The 15,776-nt window shown below is 37.4% G+C and overlaps 3 protein-coding genes across 11 annotated transcripts in view; 1 reads left to right on the top strand and 2 right to left on the bottom strand.

Annotated features, from left to right (window-relative positions):
• Positions 1 to 15,776, top strand: part of LOC105248427 (heterogeneous nuclear ribonucleoprotein K) — a 91,158-nt gene that overhangs the window by 68,327 nt on the left and 7,055 nt on the right. The window lies entirely within an intron of this gene.
• Positions 7,634 to 10,336, bottom strand: LOC105248426 (cytochrome b5). Of its 2 annotated transcripts, none has more exons than XM_011253195.3 (2): positions 10,132 to 10,336; positions 7,634 to 8,862 (listed from the first exon to the last, which is right to left on the bottom strand). In XM_011253195.3, the coding sequence occupies exon 2, from the start codon at positions 8,817 to 8,819 to the stop codon at positions 8,436 to 8,438; it is 384 nt and encodes a 127-aa protein (XP_011251497.1). In that variant the 5' UTR covers positions 8,820 to 8,862; positions 10,132 to 10,336; the 3' UTR covers positions 7,634 to 8,435. The 2 variants fall into 2 exon arrangements, with proteins under 2 accessions (XP_011251497.1, XP_011251498.1); XM_011253196.3 differs by lacking the exon at positions 10,132 to 10,336 and adding an exon at positions 9,706 to 10,004.
• On the bottom strand, positions 12,133 to 14,110 carry LOC105248424 (cytochrome b5). Of its 2 annotated transcripts, none has more exons than XM_011253193.3 (3): positions 13,934 to 14,110; positions 12,750 to 13,047; positions 12,133 to 12,328 (listed from the first exon to the last, which is right to left on the bottom strand). In XM_011253193.3, exons 2-3 carry the CDS (start codon positions 13,033 to 13,035, stop codon positions 12,201 to 12,203), a joined length of 414 nt encoding a protein of 137 aa, XP_011251495.1. In that variant the 5' UTR covers positions 13,036 to 13,047; positions 13,934 to 14,110; the 3' UTR covers positions 12,133 to 12,200. The 2 variants fall into 2 exon arrangements, with proteins under 2 accessions (XP_011251495.1, XP_011251496.1); XM_011253194.3 differs by lacking the exon at positions 13,934 to 14,110 and adding an exon at positions 13,213 to 13,489.

Here is a 15,776-nt window from a genome sequence, read left to right on the forward strand (position 1 = left end):
CCTATCAAATCTGAAAGGACCTCGGGATTCCATTCGTTTTTTATTCCAAAATTTAATCTCTTGCAAAATTATCTATATATTTAAATTTAGCCAAAGTAGGTTTTTTAATTTTATTATTGATTTTAAAAATCATTCGAAAAATGCTGTTCGTGGAATTATATATATTAGAATATAAATCATTCTGGAAAAATTGTGAAGTCATCCATTTCAATTTCAGATCTGATACACACATAGCTGTTTATCATAATGGGAAATAAGCTCCGATAGAATTACCGATTTTATATCGATAGATTACTTCGATATTCGACGGCGAAAATTACACCTTATCAATGTCACTGTCCCTGGTAATATCGAATATGAAAGTATTCGACGGAAACATACTAGACACAAAACTCTATATCGATAAACATTTATGTCGGTAGATGTATATATTATCGAAAAAAAAAACTCGATTTCAACGAAATTTCTGTCGGTGATTTTGACGTAACTCTTTATTTTCACATTTTCTCCACTCGTAGCAGAGAAGAGAATGGAAAAGAGGACAAATTTTTTAGGCTCGCGAAAACGGGGGAAAATTGATCCGGAAGCTTTTATTATGTACACTTTCCACGTCTGTCGAGAGAAGGAAATTTCGACGTCCCCTTTCACTCTTTCTCTCAACACGTCAGATTTTAATTTTAAATTGCGTCCCGTCGAGAGAGGAATTTTGCAATGATTTCTTTTTTTTATTGTTTCAATCTACATCGGTGTTCATGTTAGAGAGCATATTAAATGCCGAGAATTTTTTGCATAAATAGTTTCAGTTTTTTTTTATCATTATGTTGAGCATTTTGATAAAAAAAAATTATTTCTTGCGTTTGAACGTCAATTTTGACTCAAAGCGCCATTCTTTATTTTTGAACGACAATGATTAAAAGTGTATCGTGTGTTTTTCGAAAAGTACGACACAATTATCGAATTACCCCTATAATAAGATTCTCGTGCCTGATTTAAAAGTGGAAGAAAGTGGAGATAGAGAGAAATAAGCGTGTACGAGTGCTTGCGTGTCATTGCGCCGTACTTTTTTCGAGCGGAAATTTATGCTGTTCGTGGAAAACGCACAGCAAAAAGGGTGTACGAGCGAAAAAAAGAGAAAAAAAAAACGTGACAAAGAAAGAAAAGGAGAGAAGGGGGGAAGGAGGATACGAGGAGAGGAGAGGGAGCCGAAAATAGAACCTGGCCACTTTGTCGGGGACAATATCGTACATCTTAGCTCCACTCCGTAAAATAAACAGTTCTCCCCGCTTCCCCCTTCCTCTCACACTCCTCTCTCCCTCGAGAATGTCCTTTTTTTCGCCCATCTCTCTCCACCGCTCCCGGACTACATTTTCATATATCGCGTCTGCCGCGTTGCGAAAGGCGAATATCCGCGATACTTCCTCGATCCTGCGCCACTTTATTCTCGCCGTTCTTTTCTCCGCTCCTTTCTTCAACCAAAACGTGTACCAACCTTCCACCCCCCTCGGGAATCTCGTATAGAGGTGATTCGCCTGGTGTACATATGTGTATATGTGTGCGACACACACGTATTTCAACGTGCACTCATCGCGAAACTCTAAGATTGTTTATTAAAAAGCTTTTAGCGATATTAGACTGCCCGCGAGAAGAGCTCGAGCTCTTTCGAGACGGACGACGAACTCTGCCACCGCTACGTGGTCGTGTCCTCTTTGATCATCATCGTGAGTGCGAGTTGGACCCGCCACGAGACATTCGAGATAGATAAAGCAAGTACGAAGTAATTTAGGAACGTCTCAATATTTTACAAATTTAAATTTATATTTTAATTTGTATTTCTCATAAGAAAGAGACGGAAAAGATCATGAAATGTTTGAAATTAAGTACGCACACGAAGACTGCTTTCTCTTAATTAAATTTAGAAAGATCGAGACGTTAATACTCGACGAAAAAATTTCAGACATTTTATGTTTTGCTGAAGTAATATATATTTTTCGAAGATACGTAAATCTTAAAATATGAAAATGCTATCGTCGAATGAATAAATTATTATTTCAACATATTTTTCACGTATAAAGTCAAATTTTTCCGCATACATACAAATTGTTACGTAATTTTTTTGTAGAATCATTTCGTCACTCTTTACATTTCACTTGGTTCTTTTTTGTCAATAATTATCTCACAATAATTATCAAGAGACTTTAGCTTTTGCGCGCTGTTAAATTATAAAAATTTCGCGATCCTTAGACGGTTGAAATGCTTTTAAATTCTCTTGTACCGAAATACAGAAGGACAAATTCTTCTCGATGTATCTGCAATATGTTTTCGGAGCAAACGAAGCAATTTAGAATCTTTCTTCATTTGTAGAATTTTAAAACCTTAGAAAACTTTGAAAGGAAAGAGAAGGCATCGATATTCCGATCGATTCTCTCGACAAGTCAGCCTCGCAGCCGCAACGCTCTCGAAACACTCGTTTCCCCTCCGTTGCTCGTCGTCCGTTCCTCGATGATGCCGGCTGGAATTCGTTAAGGCACCCTCGAGAAACTACGTACACAGTCGTCGCGATTTCCGCGCCCATTATACAACCTCTCGCCGGCCCCTCTTCTTCCCTCCCCCTTTCCTCCTCCTTGTTTCTCATCTTATATACCCACTATATTTCTGCGAAAACTTTAAATACTCCGCCGCTCTAACGGTCATGCCTTAATTTTGCGCGGATCGATGTTTCGCCCGCATCACCCCGAGCGCTGACGCACCCTCTCCCCCTCCCGCCCCCTCCCCCGCATCCCCCTCGCTCGAACGTGCTGTTTTCCACGTGCGTTCGTACATGCGTTCCTCGCGCGCATGTCTCGCCGCGATGCAAACGGATATACGATTCCGTAATCATCGGCTCAACCAGAGAGAGTACATCGGATATCGTGTAGTTCCGTCGACCAAGAGTTCCATGTAGTTTCGTTTTTTTCTTAACGAAGATCGGAAGTTGCGTTTCCGATATCGTCCTTTTCCCGGAGAGGGAATATTAAAATACGTAAAAAGGAGAAAAAGAGAGAGAGAGAGAGACGTGTTATAAATAATTTTGCTAATTATACAAGGATATTAATTTCTTGCAGAAAATATTACATTTTATAAATTTTGTTATATTACGGAATAAAATATACGAGCGAAGTAAAATATAATGGTATAATAACATTAAACATATTATTGCAATCCCTCTTAATGCGTCTCTTCTCTCTTAATACACGTTACATTATCCTTTTTAGTAAAATAAGAAAAATAACGTCATACGATTCGCACTGAGAAAATATCTGGTTACATTAATTAGAATTCTGGCAGATTCAAGCAGTATGTCTGTTGGAAAATGGACGAACTAGAATTCTAGGATTTACCAGATGAATCTGATTAATTTCTTCCTGTTAAATTTACCAAATTTTCTGGTTAATAATACTAAACTCACCAGCAGCACCAAGTCGTCTAAAATTTTTTCCATCTAATCTCAAAAGTCTGTTTAATATTCTGAATTCCAACAAAATTATTGGATAAATTCAATCTGGATTATTGAATAAATATTTATTAAATATTTAATTATTTTAAATTCAGTTTGTTAGAAATTAAACTGATAAACAGCGATGCAAAAAGAGGATGCGGCTCAAACACACACAATCAGAGAGTTAGCGTCCTCTCTCTGGCACTACTGCTCGTAAGAGAAAAAAAATATACTTGGGATTTAATGTTAATACTAGTTCTTTATATACATTTTATGGCAAATATTGAATACGAGTCAAGTTAAGAAGCAAGCAAAAAAATTAATGTAACAAGAAATTTGATAGATCCAACCAGAAAATACTAATCAAATCCTCATAAAATCTATTAAACGTTCTAGTTGTAAAAAATCGAGTCTTATCATGATAACTAGAAATTCTTGTTTGATTTAACCAAAATGCCTTCAATCTACGTCTTGTTGGTACAATCAAACGATTTTTCTCAGTGCGGGAATGTTTTTTATTCGACGGAAAGATGGAAATCTTTAGGGTAATGTCCGCTGTTAAAATAAAAACAAATCGTGCAACAATTTTCTAAGGGAAATACTCCCCTCTCAGCATCACCTGAGAACGATATTGCTAATTTTGCGAAACGGAATTTCCACATGGCACGGAACGGGATCCCGGAGTCTTGCCAGTATTACCTCGGGCGATGAGAGACGCTCGATCCCGCTGTTTTCCACGTGTATTGTCTCGCTCGTCGGGGCTCTCTTCGCGAACGCACGGTTTTCGTAATCTGCAATTTCGCTCGCAGCGACCTGCTTCTCCCATAAGTCGACTCCGTCAGCGCGTGCATCGCGATTATATCCAGAGAAAAATCGCGAACGGAGAAGCGGAGCGGAGCCGCGAGCGCCTCGTGAGCGTGGATCGATCGTGGAACGTCATTCGCGAGGTTTTCGATGGCGCGAGAGAGCGCGGCCGGGATATCGATAAATTTCCTACCGCCTCATTATTCTCGCGATACCGCGAACGGTGCGAGGAAACGATAGCCTCCCGGCCCGTTCTCTTCCTCCTTCGTCTTTATTTATTCCTCCCCGGGCAATTAAGTTTTTATCGTATTCATCTTCTTCGCTATCGCTTCGCAGCGGCGGCTTCTCGCGTGCTATTCTTCTTATGTGCATACGAGACGTGTACGTACCATACGTTAAACCGCGCGAGGCTCTCTCTTCGCGAACAAGAGGAGAAAGAGGGAGAGAGAAAAAAAACAATTTTAGGGCGCGTATAAATTCGCATGCGTGCCGCGCGTTCATCTCGCACGCATGAAATATCGTCGTCCTCGAGAACGCGGCGGAGACGATTGTGCGACGTGCATTATGTATGTGCGTACGCTGGAATATTTATTGTATCCTCCGACGCGGGGATAACGTTTTAAGGCGATTCCGAGCGCGCTCGAGAGTACTTTGTTTCCCCTCCTCCATTACTCCCTTCTTTCTCGCGGGTGTACCTGTAACCACCGACATTTCCTCGGTTTATTTTCTTCGTCACCAACGAGGAAAATAGCATCTTGTTACGATGCTCTGTTCGCTTAAGCGCTTTATCAAAGAGGGATTGGAAAAATTGCTGCTCTTCGAGCCACACCAGGAAAGGGAGAAAGAAGCAAGTGCAAGGGTGTAACCTTTGGGGGGAGGGGGGGATGGCCGTTGGGAATGCGGCAAGAAGCAACCGGGAAACTGCCGAGAACTCGTTACGTCTATTTGAGAATTTTCCTCATCCCTCTCCCCGCTTTCCCTTGCTCGCTCGCTTTTTTTGCGTATTTCTTACTCCGGTCTCTGTTCCCTTCGCCATTGGCGAAACGATCAGGTGACTGTAAACTCTCCCTCCTCCCCTCCCCTCCCCCCGGTGCTCTCGCGCTTTTCTCATCTAGCGGAGAGTATTTCGCGGTGTCATTTATTCGCATCGGTTGTCGATCTTCCTGTCAATCCGCGCGACTTAATGGCTCGCCGGTCGAGAAACAATCGCGAAAATTGCGATAGGATAAACGAGAGAAAGGGAGATTTTTTTTTTTTTTCACTCTCGAAACGCGAAATTCAGTTAAGTCACGTACGTTACCGGTACCGGCGGTATGGTTTCTTAAAGTGGCAAACACATCGGGCCTTTGAAAAATTTACGCTCGTCGGGACACGCATCGGGTGTTTCCTCAAAGTTACGTTTGGAAAAGGAACGGTTCGAGAGCGACGGAATCATGAATCCCTTTTTCAAAGGCATCGTATCGAGTTTCCGCTTCCTCGCAAAAAGAGCGGAGCCGCGTCGAGAGGTCGGCAAATAAAAAAAAAAAAAATCGCATTTCCGCGCACCGGCTTCTAAATGTAAACGATCCTTTACCGCCGTCGAGAAGGAGGAGACACACGAGCGCCTCGAATTGGCCGGATTAAAGGATACACTGGCGAAAACGCGGCGCAATTTGTTATCGTTTGACACGCGAAGGTGGACGGAATAATTTGATTATTTAAATCGGACACGATCTTATTCTCGGCCGCCTCGAGACGCTTAATTAGCGCAACGTTCTTCTCGTGATAGTGCTTGCGTTACTTATCCGAAGCTCTCGTATCCGAAGCGCCGCGAGATAACAAGACAATGCCAACGTCGCGGTTTCATGTGATGATGCAGTGTTTCCTACGCGAAGCTTTCATGATGCGAGAAGAGTGTCAGCAGCATCAAAGGGTTCGCGGAGAGAAAGGGAGGAGAAGAGAGAGGGAGAGAGAGTCAGCGCGCGACAGAGTTATGAGAGTTGAAGAACTCCACGCGACCCAGAGAAGCCGGGGGGATTGAGTACATTTCAAAGTTTTCACCGGCGCCGGAAGTTGGTATAGAAAGCAGATGGTCGACGGTTGACAGGAAGGATATGCGGTTTTCCACACATGTCATCGTGGTAACTTCCGCCTTCTTATTCACGCCTTCCATGCGAGATGCACGCGACGCTGACGGGACAAATTCGTCGTTTTCCATCATTCGTTCGAAACGCGAATGGACTTATAAACTCGGATGAGTCGACACACAAGTACTCGATATGTCTAGAAACAAATAGGTTAACGTTTATAATTAGCAATGTTAACATAATAATTATCGGCGATGTTAAAGATGCTTGTTTGAATAGTATCTCTAATCGGTCTTTACAAGTAAAATCATCAAATTATTTCTTCTCGGATAATAACGTACGTAAATATCAAAATGACTGCTTCATACGCTGTAATTCGATAAAATGATGTTTGTTCGTCAATTCGTAAGGGTACCATTTAGAAATGAAGTCTATCATTTGTGATCGTCTCGTATTTTCCATTTTCCTCAATTTCAAATGTTGTGTTGTTAAATTTTTGCGCTCCAGTTCACGCTAGCTGACTCATGTGGTTTTCGCCTTGTCCATTAAAATTTTTAACTTTTCCAATTAATTATCTATCATCGCGTACAATTATTTGTTCATATTTTCCCTCGCTAATTAGACATTTCCTTGATAATTAAATAGAAACTAGAAAATTAAAAGAATTAAATAGAAAAAACGTACACTGAATGGTAAAGATTCAAAATTCTATATTTGACGATCATTTACAATAATTTAAAAGTATATAACAACGACATACATATGGCGCAAAATAACATTATGCACATTAAAACAAATACTTATGCGCATGTTTAAAAAAAGAATAGGATACTTGGAAATTGATGTGTTAACGATATTTATTGTTATCAAGTAATGTGCATATAAATAGTGATAAATTTCTTTTTTTTTTTTTTGTATACGATATATTAAGGAAAATCAATACATTTTAATATAGCGAATGCGATAATCTTATCTAGAATTTATAGATAAGAAGTTTGTTAGAAAAAAAGACCGGATAACTTTGAAGGAATTTGATTGAATTGATATGAGTTATCAAATATTTTCTTAACATTAAATATTTTCTTAATTCTTAATGGGCAATTATGGTTTGAAAGACTTGTAATATTTAATTTGCTAAATTTCAAAATTTTACATGTATCATATCTAATAAATCATATATGCATTTATTATATGCATCTTTTATTAAAGTAAATATTTTTCCAATTCTTGAAAATAATAAATTTGTAATTTTGTGAAAAATTCAAAATTGCATAAAGAGCTTGCATACATCTTAGAAATTTCATACATTTGATACATTTTAGAAATTTTTCAAAACAATTTGCGCATATTAGAATCCTGGTATCTAATTATAATATATAATTTACTTTTTCCCAACGTTTTTTCTCAAGTTTTCGGAATCGAACAATCAAACTCTTCTCATTTCTTTCATCGGCTTAATTATTCTTAAGTATTTATCGCAGTGTTGCTACAAAGTTGTTATATAATTATATATAATATGTTATTTTTTTAAATTTATATTCCGACTTGCATAAAATAAGCTGTTAATTTAAACATCCTCCTTGTACAACGATTGTTTTTAAACAATTTGCTTGTACAGTAGAAATTGTCGATAAGACGATAAGACAGATAAACTTGTTTTGACTTCTCAATTTACATAACAAAATGTTTGATACGATGACTAAAATTAATCTAATAAATTGGCAAATATGCTTCGATTTTAATGAAAATCTTTGATTTATAAAAAAAATTGATTATTTCATATTCTGATTAACTTTACAATATATTTTCATGTATAAATACTATATATTTCATTAATATTCAATGATAAATTTGAGACTTAGACATTTCAAATTATCATTCGAACATTAACTGTCTTGAGAAGTAAAACTGTCTTGTACAAAATAAAACCTCTCCCTTCAAAACAAAATTAATTGCTTAGAGATGCGCTTTCAAAACATTACGACAGAGTTAGAATAATGTAAGAATATTCTTACATTCTGTGGATCGTTCTATCACACTATCACGTTCACAGCATTCTCGCGTTGCATCTAATCATCCAAGACGATTGTTTAATAAATATAAGATATGATGGCCACTAGGAGCGCGAGTCCACCTATGAGCAGATAGAAGGGTACGCTGGATCCGCTCTTCTTCTCCCCCGTTTTTGTGTATCCCGCCACCCAGCCCTGCTTTGGCGATTGATTCTTTCTTTCCGACTCGACGACCTCGCCAACTTGATACTTCTTCATCAGCTCCATAGCGTCGTTCGAATGCCCGACATCGTCAAAGTTCTCGGAGGCGTCTGTGCCTTTGTGATCCAGCAGGATCTCTTCTCCGCCCGGATGCTCGTTGAGAAAGCTGTGAACATTATATACTTTGTCGTGCAAGATGAACAGCATAGTATCCTTTTCGTCGTTCTTCTCGACTTGACGTCTCGTGAATTGTTTCGTCATGTTTCGTTGATGTTTCGCTTTATTTTTCCCTTGTGTAGTCGACCTAAAATAGAGAGCAATATTAGGATCGTTAATTATGCCGAGGAACAAGACTTGAAATACGTCTATTATTTTTTTTTTTTTCGTGTATAAAAATAACATGTGACGGAGATTGTCAATTGGGATTCTCTGTAACACTTGAACTTTATCGCTTGGCACGTGTAACAAATATAATAAATCAAAGCGCGATCGTTAAAATACACATATGACGATTGGCAACATATTATTATTTGAAAGATTGTTGCGTTAATGATTCTAGGGATCAGAGGAGACTGTAGGAAGATCTCGTACATGATACATACATATAAGAATGTTACGCACGCTGACGTTTATGAAAAACATCAACGAGTCTGATATAATCAAGTCGAGGCCAGTGGAGACTGATTGCGTAACGAGCACTAGAAAGATTATTGTTGTACAGTAGACCACGTTATAAAATTGCTTTCTGACCGGTCTCATGGGATAAAAAATTTCATTATTATAGCGTTAATGACATATCTTTACAAATGATGAATTGCAAATCACTTTAAATACCAGATAATAACAAACTCACGCAATCGCTACAACTCGGGCCATCAGTTCATGAAAGCATTCTTTATGTTTATTAAAAATATTAATTTTATCGCCGTCTCGATCTGTAAATCGAAGATTTCCGAGTATTCCGTGTTAGACTCGAAAGATTTGGAACTATTAATAGATTTTCTCCGAAACTTTCACATTCGGGCGCTATGAATAATTTCCTATTACGCGAAGATTACAGAGGAAGATATTGAGCAAAGATTTTCTCAAGTGAGAACTTCATTCCCGAGAGAATTTCCGAGATGCGGAAGTTATATTTTTATTTTACCTGTATTTATCATCGAAAGAGAGATTAACATTACTTTGGAATAGTCACAATTTCGAATCAATCGTAATCACAGTCATTAAAGAGTTGGAGAAATAATGTCTTCCTCTTCCCACAATACAATCAAACTTTATCTGTGCGCGCGCAATTCAGTAGTTAGACGCTTTCGTTTGCGAAACTTGATGTTTTCCTGACAAAATACCGATTCGAAACTTCAAACACGTCTCGAACGCAAACACTCGCTCGCGAGTAGAGAGATCATCATCGACGAGAGATATCTCTGGCGAACAAACAAGATACGAATTCGAGAAGTGGCATTGGATCGATAAGATCCCTCTACGCGTTTTCTTCTCGACCTGGTCGTGTCGAATCGTTCTCTCTCTCGGGAGCTCGTCCTCCAACGGAATTCGCCGATCGCTTCGAACATACCTCCACTTGCCTCGCTCTCACGAATAGAGGTCGACCTTCCTGGAGGAAGGACGCGATCAGGCGTTATCGAGTTCGTTATCGTGAGAGACGTGGGTGCGCTAATCGTTGATCTCAGCTGACGATGATGTCGCGCCGGGAGCCACTCGCTTCGGAGCCGCACTCGCGTAAACACTGCGAAATCCGGCTTGTTGACCGTATAGCTTTATGATCCCCCTCTTCGTGTACGCCACGTCGTGTCTTCTATTCAACCCCACTGTTCCGTCTGCTTGCTGCAGCGTTGCCAACCGCGTAATCCTAAAAGATCTTACGCTGCTCCCATGTTCATGAGCTGAGCATAAATTCACTGCGTTAAAGTGTGATTGGCTCGAGAAAAAATAGAATCAGAAAAATTGTAAAAATTATAAAATTTGTCACATGTCTCTCTTTCTCTTTCTCTATCTCCTGTCATTCTTGATAACGAGACCTGATAGTGAAATTGAATTGTATCAGAATCCTATTTCAAGAGGTTTCCAATATCAGATGGCGCCAGCCATGGATGCTTGTTGATTGTATAGTACGTATGTGTTTGGAGCATTTATGTAGGAATGGCACTGATAAAGTATCCGTTACAAAATGACTATTCTTCTTACAATGTGTGAATTCACTTTTGTGTTTGTTCGGTTTGTTCCCTAGATTATTCGTTGACAAAGCAAATTTATCTGATTTGACGCTTGTGTAAAATATTCCAAAATATCAATACATTATTCACATATTTTCAAAAGAAAAATGATACTTTATCATGCATAGAACTCTCATAAACTAGGATATTCTCTGCTTATCTTAGAAAATATGGAAATCAAATAGATGAATCTAATAAATACATTCGGGTCATATTTAATCTGATATAAAGATCTGTATAAAGATCGAAAAATAAATTATTTATCATATCAATGACGTAATTATCTCCAACCGATCATCGATAATATACACCCACGATTAGAGTGTATCTCTTATAATTTCTATTAAAACTCCATTAAAAGTTGTATGCATGTAATATGAATATTATATTAGAATATTACATTTCCTTGGAATTTTTTATCAGGTAGCTTATACCATTTCCATTCCTGTAGATTCGCGTATTATGTAGCATGACGTTCGATTCATATGCAAAAGCGTCTAGTCACGGTGACGCCGTATATTTATCTACGTGCATGTCGCAGAAAGATAAGCGCGATAGTCGAGTTGGTCGATCGACAGAAAATCTACACTCACCAGAGACACACAACTTACAATATATGTGTATAAAATCGATATATCGATATATTTATTTATTAGATTCCCCGCGACAAATACTTTTAGCCAATAGTAACGTGATTATTTGCGTCTATTATTAAATTTATTAAGAAAAGTTTTATTTTCTCACACGTACACATACACGCGCGCATTCGGTATTTCATAATGTTTGTTCCGACGAAATTCAATATGTAATAAATACTTGTTATAACGATGCATTTTAGATAATGTTAAATGCTAATATTTTTTTCAATATGTACATTTCAAATATAAATTTTTAATATTGCATGCACAAGTGCAAGGTTGTCAGAATTAAAGACTAAAATAAAAAGAGTTACATATGTAAAATGTACAGGATTTTTGGAATCGTTTCTTTGAATATATATTTTTGATTTTATTACAAATTACATTACAAATGCATAAATTTAATTATTGAAACGCAGCAATCTAAAATTATTTTAAACAGATCTCATAAGTATCTTTGATTTACTCATCTGATTTATATAATTTTTGTTTAATTATCTTTTACCGGAATATTACAAAAATACTTGTTTACAATTTTGCAATAAACGCATCCCCTTTAGCGTAGAATTTAAGAGAAACAGTTTTATAAAGATAATAAATTAAAGATACTAAATTACTTGAGAAACTTAACAATAAACACAAATAGAAACAAGAAAATTTTACAAACTTATTTTCGATAGAACTTCGTATAAAATTTTATATATAAGATTTTATATAAGATTTTGTTAAAGTTGACTAATTGTATTGTGTACATGTATATGAAATGTTTCAAGTTACATATTTTCATAGTAATAGAAGAATATAATGGCATAAACTGCAATAGTAATATACAAGAACACCATAATCGAGGACGTTTCTTTTTTTTGTGGTAACTGGTAATCGTAGTTTGCATCTGTTTCATCTGCTTAAACAAAAAAATATTTCTAAGTATAGTGACGAATGCTTTTCATTTTAAGGCAGCAATAAAATTATTGTAATAATTATCTTTGTGTAATAGTTGTTGGATTATTAATACACATTATTTGTCATCTTATCGTTTATCGTAATCACAATATTAGGCTTTTTTGAAAGAAGATACAGGCAAAGATATACGTATGTATTTATTTTGAAAAACTGCTAATTTAATAATCGTGTTAAAAACAAGAATCTGATATATTTTATATGAAATACTGAAATTAAATTTTTATTAATATCTATATATAATAATAATCTATAAATTACTAAAAAATCTCTATATATATCATAATAAGCTCTAAATTTTTATCATAGATTTTTACTCGATTAAAGATATAATTGAAGTAGAAAACAACTTGTTATCACACCTGCATTAGTTGTCGATTGAGCCTTGCTCGTTATCTGGGTTTGAGCGCTCTCATTCGTTACTTCTCCGATTTTATACTTTTCTCGAAGTAGTTTCGCCTCTTCGGAATGACCGATACTATCGAAACATGCTGTTCCATCTTGCCCTGCTAAATCCAACAATACCTCTTCACCTCCAGGATGTTCCGTCATGAACGACGTGAGATCATAGACATATCCGTGTATTATTATCCACAAATCCTCAGCACTATCGTGCACAGCAACTTCCTCCGTTGTGTATTTATTCATCGTGATTCAATGCTAAGAAAGAAAAAGAAATTATTTATGAAAAAAGCCGACACTGAAATGTAACTGCTAACTTTTCTTTCGAACAGTTTTCAGCCGAATCGTTTTTTTTTTCTTTGTTTTGAATCACTTTTATACAAGATATCACTTTTGTATAAAAGTTCCCTCGCTTCGCTTCACCTTGGAGCAACGCACGTGCGCGATGTATTTTGATGTCCGAGATCTCGGTTGGATCGTGTGCTTTGAATGGCACTTTGAAAGGGAAAACAGATCGCGTATGTCGGGCACAGATGAGTTTCTCGACGGTTCAGGTCTCGCTTCGTTCTCCTCGAGCGATCGCGAAGTTACTGCTCGGCTTCGTTTCTTTTCATGTCGCGAATATCGGTGGCAAGAGACAGGTTTCTCATACCATCGCGTATTTACATTTCACGTTCTTCCGAACGGTCATTAATATTTGACGAACTTTCGCGTTTTTTGGCCTAAATATATTGCCAATATCGAGTGGTTTATAGGTTATTTATTTCAAGGTCCTTATATATCTTCGTTCATATTCAGGCTGATATAGGACAGTCCGTTACTCTTTCGCTTTTATTAATATTCTTTTAATCGATATTATCAATTTCAGTCCGTGTGAATAGGAGGATCCGTCAAAAGTTTTGTGGTCTCCATCGATCTAATCTATTCGCGATTTCAAAAAATATAAATTTTAATCTAATCTTGATGTCGAGCACCTCGGGATATTTTTCAAAAAGCTTGAAACTATACAATGTTTTGGACTACAATATATCGATTTGTAAGGTCGGGGATCTCGCTTATCCGAGACGGAATCTGCGCGTTCGAGTTTTTATTATAATATTTACATAGGTCAAATCCATGTAAGGAATTTATGTTCGGAGCTCACCTGATTTTGAAAAAGATATCTCGAAAGAGACGATAGTGACATGTCCTTGTACGCGACTTGAATGTCGGAAGAAATGTATATCACTTTACAGTCACTATGATGGTAATCAAGCCAACGACTGATCCAATCTCTTTCCCGGCGATAACTGCGGTATAATACAGAGATTCACGCACATAAACCACATGATCTCATGAAAATGCATTAAGCATTCTTATTCGACCAATAATGATGCCGCAGAATTCAGACACACGATAGATGATAATGTCAGAAATTGAATATGGATGATCGTTTATTGCGAGAACGTAATTTTGTCAAGCTATTATATTTATAAATATGTTATTATTTTGCTATCATTTTCAAAAATCATTTTACAATTTGTTGAATAATTATTTTAGAATATTATTTTATTTTAATCTCTCTTCATAATTAGATTAATTGCAAAATTGTCGATATCTCGTACGATTTTATATTTAAATCATCCTTGAATTTAAATGTCTTCCGTGGCAATTAGCAACTGATGAAAATTGTTTGTCAAAGAGAAACGTATAAATAAATAAAGGTCAAAGCCCGAAAATAATTCGTTCAGGAAGAACTCGTTTACAGCTAATGAAAGCTAAGAAAAACATAATAAAGGTCGAGCATGATATTCAAAGTCGTTAACTCGTATATGGTTGACACAAATGTCGAAATTAGTATTGAGCGATATTGTCGACGGGTTTAGCGTTTACGTAAGTGCAGCTGCCGGCTCGAAACTTACCGTGGGGATGGAAGTTTGTCGCATTGAATTGAATAGAGCGATTCATGTTTAGATTAGTTCATCACGCCGCTCGTAATACCGTGGAAGTTTGCAAACTCCAGACTTGTGCCACGGATGCCACTGCTGCGGAGGACTGTTAAGCAAATGCGAATTTGGGTGCAATGCAGCTTATTCTCACAAAGCCGTGTTCTCCTATGGTTATCCCGCCACTTGGAGGACTTCGAGGTCCTTTGGATGCGCTCGCGTCGACTTGCCATAAACCTGTTAACACTATTATCCTTTATTTTCGTTTCTATAAAAACTTTTCTTATCTCTAATCGCACATTTTGTGCAAATGTGTGTTTTATTAGTTTTTTTCTCTCGTGTATTTTTTATTATTTTTTTTTATTTAAATCGTGATTTTGAACGGTTTGAATGTGAACGCGATGTAAAAGTTATCTCCCTAAAAATTAGCTTTCTCCGCTTTTTATATCGTTTTATATTGTATAAATATAAATGTCCAAAGTTTACGTGCGCGGGATGGCATGTATTACTTCAAGTTCGCGGCCTTGAAACTTTGGGAAACTATTAATTATCTTCGGCTCTTGAATATTCAAGAAAAGTCACCTCGCGGAGAAAGTCTCGGGATTGTGTGGAAAGTTTCGAAAGTCCTGAAACTTTTGGAAAATTGAAAATCTATACAGGGGAGGCGCGCTTCGAAACGATCGAGATTTCGTGCGCTTATTACCGGGTCTTTTCGTTATAACGTATCGTTCACTTAATGTTCGTATCCGAAAGGTATTCTCTTTCCATCGCGCAAAAGCAATCGCAAAATCTCTCCCGAAGCGCGCACTCTCTTCAATGATGCAGCCTACGCTGCTATTTATGGCACGCTGCCTCTTTCAAAGGACGATCGATCTACGTTGTTCTTTTCAAGTTTACCGATATCGAATGTCAGAGGATAGAAGTCCGGGCCAGGCGAGCGGAAGTTTCTTTCGAGAATTCTCCGGGATGCCTTGTTCGCGAGAAACGCGAGTCAAGAAGCACTACAACGAGGGGAGCTTTCATCTTCGCCTTTTATTTTTCTCTTCCTCCCGAGCTTCGTCG

Source organism: Camponotus floridanus, unplaced genomic scaffold, assembly GCF_003227725.1.
Source record: "Camponotus floridanus strain SB8 unplaced genomic scaffold, Cflo_v7.5 scaffold7, whole genome shotgun sequence".
Taxonomy (NCBI): Eukaryota; Metazoa; Arthropoda; class Insecta; order Hymenoptera; family Formicidae; genus Camponotus; species Camponotus floridanus.

What these genes read in the sequence shown, in the direction of transcription:
- LOC105248426 (XM_011253195.3), bottom strand. Translation starts at nt 8,819, where the DNA reads ATGACGAAACAATTCACGAGACGTCAAGTCGAGAAGAACGACGAAAAG.
- LOC105248424 (XM_011253193.3), bottom strand. Translation starts at nt 13,035, where the DNA reads ATGAATAAATACACAACGGAGGAAGTTGCTGTGCACGATAGTGCTGAG. An exon ending in TCAATCGACAACTAATGCAG is followed by an intron (nt 12,329 to 12,749) that starts GTGTGATAACAA and finishes TTGTTTAAGCAG; the next exon opens with ATGAAACAGATGCAAACTAC.